The 10,799-nt window shown below is 51.1% G+C and overlaps 1 protein-coding gene across 1 annotated transcript in view; it reads left to right on the top strand.

Annotated features, from left to right (window-relative positions):
- ALOX5 (arachidonate 5-lipoxygenase) overlaps window positions 1–8,227 on the top strand; it is a 74,671-nt gene extending 66,444 nt beyond the window's left edge. Inside the window, exons 9-14 of the mRNA XM_080641178.1 lie at window positions 3,284–3,370; window positions 4,919–5,097; window positions 5,417–5,538; window positions 5,863–5,963; window positions 6,287–6,457; window positions 7,547–8,227. Coding sequence (XP_080497304.1) covers window positions 3,284–3,370; window positions 4,919–5,097; window positions 5,417–5,538; window positions 5,863–5,963; window positions 6,287–6,457; window positions 7,547–7,726 — 840 coding nt within the window. The 3' untranslated portion in view covers window positions 7,727–8,227. The remainder of the gene's footprint in view (window positions 1–3,283; window positions 3,371–4,918; window positions 5,098–5,416; window positions 5,539–5,862; window positions 5,964–6,286; window positions 6,458–7,546) is intronic.
- Window positions 8,228–10,799: the final 2,572 nt, after the last annotated feature.

Raw genomic sequence — 10,799 nt, forward strand, 5'->3', positions numbered from 1 at the left:
CTCCATCATTGAGCACCACCTTCATCATTATCCCCATCACTGAGCACCACCTTCATCATTATCTCCATCACTGAGCACCACCTTCATCATTATCCCCATCACTGAGCAACACCTTCATCATTATCCCCATCACTGAGCAACACCTTCATCATTATCTCCATCACTGAGCACCACCTTCATCATTATCCCCATCACTGATCATCACCTTCATCATTATCCCCATCACTGAGCATTACCTTCATCATTATCCCCATCACTGAGCAACACCTTCATCATTATCCCCATCACTGAGCAACACCTTCATCATTATCCCCATCACTGATCATCACCTTCATCATTATCCCCATCACTGAGCATTACCTTCATCATTATCCCCATCACTGAGCACCACCTTCATCATTATCCCCATCACTGAGCACCACCTTCATCATTATCCCCATCACTGAGCACCACCTTTATCATTATCTCCATCACTGAGCACCACCTTCATCATTATCCCCATCACTGAGCACCACCTTCATCATTATCCCCATCACTGAGCACCACCTTCATCATTATCCCCATCACTGAGCACCACCTTCATCATTATCTCCATCACTTAGCACCACCTTCATCATTATCCCCATCACTGAGCACCACCTTCATCATTATCCCCATCACTGATCATCACCTTCATCATTATCTCCATCACTGAGCACCACCTTCATCATTATCCCCATCACTGATCATCACCTTCATCATTATCCCCATCACTGAGCACCACCTTCATCATTATCCCCATCACTGAGCATTACCTTCATCATTATCCCCATCACTGAGCACCACCTTCATCATTATCCCCATCACTGATCATCACCTTCATCATTATCCCCATCACTGATCATCACCTTCATCATTATCCCCATCACTGAGCAACACCTTCATCATTATCCCCATCACTGAGCAACACCTTCATCATTATCTCCGTCACTGAGCACCACCTTCATCATTATCCCCATCACTGAGCACCACCTTCATCATTATCTCCATCATTGAGCACCACCTTCATCATTATCTCCATCACTGAGCACCACCTTCATCATTATCCCCATCACTGAGCACCACCTTCATCATTATCCCCATCACTGAGCACCACCTTCATCATTATCTCTATCACTGAACACCACCTTCATCATTATCTCCATCACTGAGCACCACCTTCATCATTATCCCCATCACTGAGCACCACCTTCATCATTATCTCCATCACTGAGCACCACCTTCATCATTATCCCCATCACTGAGCACCACCTTCATCATTATCCCCATCACTGAGCACCACCTTCATCATTATCTCTATCACTGAGCATTACCTTCATCATTATCTCCATCAACATTATCTCCATCACTGAGCACCACCTTCATCATTATCCCCATCACTGAGAATCACCTTCATCATTATCCCCATCACTGAGCATCACCTTCATCATTATCTCCATCACTGAGCACCACCTTCATCATTATCTCCATCACTGAGCACCACCTTCATCATTATCCCCATCACTGAGCACCACCTTCATCATTAACTCCATCACTGAGCACCACCTTCATCATTATCCCCATCACTGAGCATCACCTTCATCATTATCCCCATCACTGAGCACCACCTTCATCATTATCTCCATCACTGAGCACCACCTTCATCATTATCCCCATCACTGAGCACCACCTTCATCATTATCTCCATCACTGAGCACCACCTTCATCATTATCTCTATCACTGAGCACCACCTTCATCATTATCTCCATCACTGAGCACCACCTTCATCATTATCCCCATCACTGAGCACCACCTTCATCATTATCTCCATCACTGAGCACCACCTTCATCATTATCCCCATCACTGAGCACCACCTTCATCATTATCTCCATCACTGAGCACCACCTTCATCATTATCTCTATCACTGAGCACCACCTTCATCATTATCTCCATCACTGAGCACCACCTTCATCATTATCCCCATCACTGAGCACCACCTTCATCATTATCTCCATCACTGAGCACCACCTTCATCATTATCCCCATCACTGATCATCACCTTCATCATTATCCCCATCACTGAGCACCACCTTCATCATTATCCCCATCACTGAGCATTACCTTCATCATTATCCCCATCACTGAGCACCACCTTCATCATTATCCCCATCACTGAGCACCACCTTCATCATTATCCCCATCACTGAGCACCACCTTCATCATTATCTCCATCACTGAGCACCACCTTCATCATTATCCCCATCACTGAGCACCACCTTCATCATTATCCCCATCACTGATCATCACCTTCATCATTATCTCCATCACTGAGCACCACCTTCATCATTATCCCCATCACTGAGCACCACCTTCATCATTATCTCCATCACTGAGCACCGCCTTCATCATTATCCCCATCACTGAGCACCACCTTCATCATTATCCCCATCACTGATCATCACCTTCATCATTATCTCCATCACTGAGCACCACCTTCATCATTATCCCCATCACTGAGCACCACCTTCATCATTATCCCCATCACTGATCATCACCTTCATCATTATCTCCATCACTGAGCACCACCTTCATCATTATCCCCATCACTGATCATCACCTTCATCATTATCCCCATCACTGAGCATTACCTTCATCATTATCCCCATCACTGAGCAACACCTTCATCATTATCCCCATCACTGAGCAACACCTTCATCATTATCTCCATCACTGAGCACCACCTTCATCATTATCCCCATCACTGATCATCACCTTCATCATTATCCCCATCACTGAGCACCACCTTCATCATTATCCCCATCACTGAGCATTACCTTCATCATTATCTCCATCAACATTATCTCCATCACTGAGCACCACCTTCATCATTATCCCCATCACTGAGCACCACCTTCATCATCATCCCCATCACTGATCATCACCTTCATCATTAACTCCATCACTGAGCACCACCTTCATCAGGATCTCCATCACTGAGCATCATCTTCATCATGATCTCCATCATTGAGCATCACCTTCATCATTATCCCCATCACTGAGCATCACCGCTGCATCAGGCAGCCGCAGCTCCTCAGCGGTGAAGGCCAGGGTACCCACCTGCACTTCCTCCCCGAGCCCTCCTGCCACCCTCCACAGTGGACTGGATGGGGGTGCCAAGGGTCCCTGGGGGCTCCAGAGGGGCGCAGGCCTGGCCAGGGGCACTGCCCAGCCTCCTCTGATGCTTCCTCTGCTCCCCCGCCAGCTCCTGGTGGCTCATGTGCGGTTCACCATTGCCATCAACACCAAGGCCCGGGAGCAGCTCATCTGCGAGTACGGCCTCTTTGACAAGGTGGGTGCTTCCCTCCCACCTCACACAGGGCAGACCCCAGGCTGGTGGGCAGCCACTTCTGCAAACCCGCACAGATTTCCTCTCAGGAGGCAGGTCCCTAGGCCCCACGGGAGTGGAGGTTGGAGGCTGAAGGGGAGCAGAGAGCGGGCTCCCAGGTTTTGTGCCAGTCTCGGCTCCTTCCAGCTGTTTGGGTGAGCTCTCCCTTTCTGAGTGCATTGCCTGCACCCCCAGGTCTTCCTCCCATGTGTCTCCCTGTCCCTCTTCCGCCCTCCCCTCCCCATCTCTGGCAAGTGGGTGCAGACCCTGCCTACCGGCACCCACTCCTCTCCTCTTATGCACTAGGGACCTGCATCCCCCTCCCACCCTCTGCCCTTCCCAGCCATCAGTGCTCCCAGCCCATTTTCCTCCCCTGTGGCATCTTGGTCCCTATTGGTCCCTTACATTCTCCCAGACAGCACCTCACTCTGTTTTGACCCCCCACACATACCTCCCATGGCCTTACCAAGCACAGATTTCTCCTCCCTCTCCTCCACCTGCAGCCTCACCCTTGACCTCCCTCCTTCCCACCTCCCATTAGTGAGCCACCAGATGGTCCCTAAGGTTGAGCCACTGTTTGGGTTGCGAAAGACAAAATCCAAGTCAAACCAGCAGAAGCTGGAAAAGAGAGGTACTGCCTCATATACTTGGACATGTAGGGGTGTGGGAGCCTCCAACCGAAATAGACAGGGGCTCAGAGTCCCCAGGCCCAAGCACATTGGCTCCACTCCCCATCTCTTCCAGCTGTGTTGGCCTCACTCTCCCCCAAGGGCTGCCCGTGGCAGGGGCCGGGACCATCGCTGTGAGCTCCAGGCTCATGCTTCCACTCAGTGACCACATGGCATGGGGCCAACTCTATCAGTCCCACTTGAGTCAAACCACCCCTGGGGACCCATGTCTGGCACCCGGCACCCGAGCCCTCCTTGGGAGATTCTGTGGCCTTCTGCCCAGCCGTGTGTGTGTGTGTGTGTGTGTGTGTGTGTGTACATGCACGTGTGCATGCCTGAGAACACGTGTGCCTCCATCTCAGCCGCTGGGAGGAGAGCGATCCCTCCCGGAAGGCCTCTCCCTCCCTCCTCTGAGCACAGCACAGCCCTCCACAGCTTGTGCAGGTCCTGGGGCTGGTTTCTGCCCCTTTCTCTCAGCCACAGATTGATCACCAAGAGCACTCCTTAGACTCGGGGCAGCCTGTGTCCCCATCTGCCAGCTGTCCCTTCTGCCCTCCTCGGAGTGGGAGCTGGCCCCTCCTTCTGCAGCTGCCCCCAGGTTCCCCACACACCCATTCATCAACCCCTTGCACTCAGAGGCTCCTCCCTGCAGCCTCTTCACTGGCTGCCCTGGCTTCTCTGAGTTAAACATGACTCCCACCCAGTCTCACAGGCCATGGCTTTGGCCCTATGCTTGCCTGGCCACTGCTCCACTGAGCACAGTTACTCCTGGTGCTCTGGGGCCGGAAGCTGGAGAGGGGTTGCCGGCCTCGGCTCACAGCACTCTCTCTTCCTCCCGCTCAAGGCCAATGCCACAGGGGGCGGTGGGCACGTGCAGATGGTGCAGAAGGCCATGCAGGAGCTGACCTACACCTCCCTGTGCTTTCCTGAGGCCATCAAGGCCCGGGGCATGGACAGCACAGAGGACATTCCCTACTACTTCTACCGGGACGACGGGCTTCTGGTGTGGGAAGCCATCAGGGCGTGAGTGCATGCTGGGCTGTGGGACCACTCTGTGTGGCTGGAGGGGCATCTTGAAGGAGGAGGGGGTCCTGGAGGAGGGGGGCCCTGGAGGAGGAGTGGGCTTGAGCAGGATGGACCTAGCCAGGGCCTGCACGCTGACTCAGGGACCAGAGACTGGCTTTGCTGTAAGGTCACTGATGGAGGAAGGGGTGTATGCAGGAGTTGGGTGACCCTAATGTCCTGGGCAGAGAGGGGTAAGTGACTGGGTCATGATGGGGTCCTGCCACGGGGGCCGGGCCAGCTCTGCAGCCTCCTAGCTGGGCCTCTTCCCCTGAGCCAGGTTCACGGCCGACGTGGTGGGCATCTACTATGAGAGTGACCAGGTGGTGGCGGAGGACCAGGAGCTGCAAGCCTTCGTGAAGGACGTGTACATGTACGGCATGCGGGGCAGGAAGGCCTCAGGTAGGGACTCTCCCAGCTCTCCCCAGTCCTCCTCCCTGCGCCTCTGTATGTCCTTGGGCAACACTGGCCGTGACATTCACCTCAGCACCTGGTGCTGAGGCCACAGCCCCCAAGACCCCAGAATGCCTCATGGGGACACTTCAGGGGCTTTCTGTGACCCTGATAGCCTGAGTCAGAAACATCGGGACACTAGACAAGCTGGTCCCTCCAGCCCTGGTGTGAGGGACCCCAGGGAAGGCTGGGGAGTGGGGAACAGGGGGCGCCTGCTGGCTGGGTGTCCCTCCTGGGAGGTGGGGTCTTAGTGGGCCCGTGGCTCCGCCTCAGGTTTCCCCAAGTCCATCAAGACCAGGGAGAAGCTGTCCGAATACCTGACAGTGGTGATCTTCACGGCCTCCGCCCAGCACGCAGCAGTGAACTTCGGCCAGGTGCGCAAGGGCAGGGCCAGCCCTCTGGGAGGGAAATTGCCAAGGTCACTTTGACCTTGACTGCTACTGACCTGCAGTCTCCCAACTGGCCAGCCAGCCAGTCAGCTAGAGGAAGCCAGGTGGACCTCAGGTGGCCTCGGGGCCAAATCGGCGTTCCCACTCAGGGTTCTGCCCACTTGGCGGAGGGCCTCAACCGGGCACAGCCGCAGCGAGGGGGCTGCAGCCTGGCTGCCGGGCCCTGTTGGAGTGGGTGGGTGCACAGGTGGGAGGCGGGAAACATGGGTGGCAGTGGCTACATTGCCTGTCTGTGGCTCTCCCTACAGTACGACTGGTGCTCCTGGATCCCCAACGCCCCCCCAACCATGCGGGCCCCGCCACCCACGGCAAAGGGGGTGGTCACCATTGAGCAGATCGTGGACACACTGCCAGACCGAGGCCGCTCCTGCTGGCACCTGGGTGCTGTGTGGGCACTGAGCCAGTTCCAGGAAAATGAGGTGAGGCCGTGCGCCCCTCCTGGCGGGCAGGTTGCCCTGGGTGCACCCACTCCTCAACTGCGGGGCTTTGTGACTCAGCCTCAGGGTGGCTCCCTGCCCTCCTGGATCCTCACGTTCCAGGCGGAAGTGGCCCATGAGGTCCTCAGGCCTGAGGCATGAGGGAGCTGAGCGGCTGGGCAGACAGCCTGGAGGACTCTGTGCCACTGGTGACCTTCCCCGCAAAGCCACCCCCCGACCCCGACCCCAGCTGCGGACAAAGCTCTCTTGTGTGGGTTTCTCCTGCCCAGAGGCAACAACTAAGTTTCCTGGGTCTCCTCGACATGTCCGTGCCTAGACCCAAAGCTGGGGACTCAGCAGACACAACCCCGGGCATTGGCTGGGTGCTGCACAGGGTGACTGCCAGGCCCAGACCCCTGGGCGGTTACTTCAGGGCATTTGCTATGTGTTGTTTCCCTTGCTAATGTCTATGGATACCTGCTGCATGTCTTTGCACGTGTTCAATGGGATCAGAGGAGACACTCCTAGCAGGGGAACTTCTTGGTCAAAGAATGTCGAGACTGAGCTGCCCTCCACAGACTAAATCCAAAATCCCATCAACTGCCTGCCAGCCCTGAACACGACACTTTCTAGCTTTAACAGTCCAATCGTGTGTTTTTACTATGTCCAGTTCTCATCTGTGTGAGGGTGAGTTGAGCACACCATTGGCAGGGGAGGGGGCCAGCGCTGGCCCCTCTGCTCCTGCTGCCTGGAGCCAAGATGCGCAGGTGGGGTGCTGGGCAGTGCAGGCAGGCGGGACTCCATGGCCATGCTGGGACCAACAGCCTCCACACATACCTGCACCAGCACATGTCCTTATAGCCGCCCTGGAGCAGGGCAGTGATGTCTGCCTTCTGTCTAATCCCACCCCCTCCCCGGAGGCTTCCTCAGGGAAAGCCGGGTGGGAGGTGGCTTTCGCAGTCTCAGCATTCTCCGCAGCGGGCAGAGGATGACTCCCAAGGGATGCTGTCCATGCGTGGGACAAGGTCTGTCAATTAGCATCGCTGCATTGCAGCGTAACCTGTCTGTCTGTCTGTCTGTCCGGGCTCTCAGCTGTTCCTGGGCATGTACCCGGAGGAGCATTTCATTGAGAAACCCGTAAAGGAGGCCATGACCCGATTCCGCAAGAACCTCGACACCATCGTCAGCGTGATCGCTGAGCGCAACAAGAACAAGAAGCTGCCCTATTACTACTTGTCTCCAGACCGGATTCCCAACAGTGTTGCCATCTGAGCATCTCACTCCAGGTGGCCGCCGGCTCCAGGTGTTGTTCGGCACCCAGACTCCTGCCTGCTCAGCTGGAGAGGCTCACAAGGTGGCCAAGGGGCAGACCTCGCGGCGTTGCTCCCAAGCCCACCAGGATTCCTGGGAACTTTGCCCTCAGGCCCCAGGCTCACTGGCTTCACACCAAAGGCTGCCCAGGTGGGCCACAGGATCGCTAAGCTTCAGTGCACATTCCTTTCTTATTCTTCCATCTTGAGTGAAGCCCATACTCTGATCAAAGTGGCAACACTGCAAGGTCCCCTCCTACACAGAGTGAGATGGTGTGGCCTTCTGCCCTGCACCTTGCTCATACTTCTGCACCAGCCAATCGGGATGACTGATAGGTGCTTCTTGTTGGAGACATGGAGTGACTATTTTCTGTTCTATTTATGCTTAGTTCCATTTCTTGCATGTAATACATGCCCAAGTAAAGAATTGGTTGTCATAAAAATAAAATGCATTTAAAACAGGTTTGCTTCCACATGCTACATTCCAACCAACTCAGACATCTCACCTCCCCTGTCTCCCCTCCCCACACACACATAAAAGCTATAATCACTGTGATTCCATCTAGGCCAAGAGTGGGGAACCTTTTTTCTTGCCAAGGGCCATTTGGATATTTATAACTTCATTCGAAGGCCATACATAGTTACCAACTTAAAAATGAACCTGCTATATTTGGTCAAACATTTAATTAACCCACCCCCAATGCCTTGGCAAGACCAGACCAAATGATCTTCCATGGGCTGGATGTGCCCCCCCGCCCCCACTCCCCTGATCTAGGCAAACCCTCCCAACCAAACCCAAGCAGAATAAATACAAAGTAAGCCATACTTAAGAATCAAACTCTTCAAAACCAGAGTTAAAGAGAAAATCTTAAAAGCAGTGACACAAACAACATGCAATGGAATATTTTTAATTATAGGTAGACTTTTCATCAGAAGACAATGGAACAGCATTTTTAAAGCATTAAAAGAAAACAATCACCCACACAGAATTCTGTAACCAGCAAAAATATCCTTCAAATATGAAAATAAAATAAAGTTTCAGGTAAATAAAACTAAGAGAATCTGTGGCCAGCAGATCTCTACTACAACAAATGCTAAAGGAAATTCTATAGGCTGAAGGAAAATGACACTTGATGGAAACTCAGATCCTCAGGAAGGATGGGAGAGGATCAGAAATGGTAAATATTTATTAAATTAAAAGACTTTCCTACTCTTAATTCCTTTAATATATATATATATATATGACATTTTAAAGCAAATACATAGCATTTACATCATACATATAAAGATGGCATAAAAGACAATGGGTATTTTCATTGACATGGTTTCTACATTTTATATCAACTGGCCCAATATTAATTCTAAGTAATTGGCAAAATTTTAAGCGGGTATATTATGATCACTAAAAATAATATATAACTAAAAACTAATAGGTGGTATTCTAAACTATGTAAATAATGAAAAAAAGCATGAAAAGAGGAATAAAGAAAGAAAAACAGAGGGGACAAACAGAAATCAAATTATAAAATTGTAGACATAGAATCAACCATATCAATAATTACATCCAATGTTAATGGACTAAAAACTCCTACAAAAAGGCAGAGATTATTGGAATAGATTTTTAAAAATCAGCACCCCACTGCAGTACCAGCCTTCTCTACCTTGATGCCCATGAATAGGCTGGCTCATATTTAAGAGCATTTTCAGGGCAGGAAGCAGGACGGTATACCGTCAGTACACCTAGGAGCAGTTTCCCCCATGAAAAATGCCATCTCCAAAGTAACTGATGAGCCAGTGATGGGCTTCCTTAACCCAACTCTGAGAACCCACTTCTCCCCTTGCCCTCCTGAAGGGCATCATATCTGGCTTCACCGGGTAACAATCAAGCTGCAACTCGCCGGAGAGTCCCTGTATGAAGGAGACAGGGTGCTGTGCTCACTTAGATCAGCACGTGCTTTCCACTGCGGATGCAAGAGGGAACCCGAGGGGCCACCCAGGGGGATCCTTGCCTCAGCGAAGAGATGGTTTGTGTTTTCTCCACTCATGAACAGAGAAGTTCACTCAAGTCATGGACTTCCCATCCAAACAGATTGTTGTCCAGGGCAGATGTGTGGACCCATATATTTTCTTGGTCCCAAGTGGCACTGGAAATACTGAGGAAACACCAGAAGGTTCAAAGTTCAGTTTAAAGGGCTCCTGTTATGTTCACCCTGACAAAGCTCAGCTGTAGGTAACACCAGGGCTGTAGTGATGCCTCACCCATTTCAAGTTAAATCAAATGTGATTGAAACCAATGATACTAGTGCCTTTGTCCAGAATCTAAGACACAGATTTTCCCCACATTTTAGATAAATTGTTTACCCTGCTAGCTAAATAAATAACATTAAAAGCAATACCCAGCCACATGCTATATACAAGAGACCCGCTTTCAATATATAGCAGGATCAGCAAAATTTTTTCTATACATATTTTAGGTTTGGCAGGCTATCTACAATTTGTTGCATTTTTTAAAGTAACCCTTTAGAAATGCAAAACACATTGCTGGCTCAAGGGCCTTACCAAATCAGGCTGAGGCTGGATGTGGCCAGTGGCTGCAGTGTGACAGCTCCTTGGACAAAGAGACAGGCAGTGTTTGTGAGTGGCAAGTAAGCACATGACAAAATGCACAACAGATGATCAACACAGTTGTTAGGAAAGGACACATTAAAAGCACAATGCAATGCGACGACACATCTGCAGAAAGGGCTAAAGTCCTTGTGTGTCATGTTAGTGATTAACAACCCAAATGTTGGCAAGCATATGGATTAACCTTCAGAGGTTGTTGGTGAGGATATAATGATCCACCTGTTTTGGAACACACGTGTTTGGTTTCTGATAAAACTAAACATATCCCTACCCTTTCTGAACCAGCATTCCATTCCTAGATATTTACCCAAGAGAAATGAAGACACTTATTCACAAAAATATTCTTAGCAAAAACTGTAAACTGAAGTATCCAGCAATAAGAAAATGGATGAAGTGATTGGTTTATACAT

The sequence above is a fragment of the Plecotus auritus genome, assembly GCF_963455305.1.
Source record: "Plecotus auritus genome assembly, chromosome: 9".
NCBI classification, from domain to species: Eukaryota; Metazoa; Chordata; class Mammalia; order Chiroptera; family Vespertilionidae; genus Plecotus; species Plecotus auritus.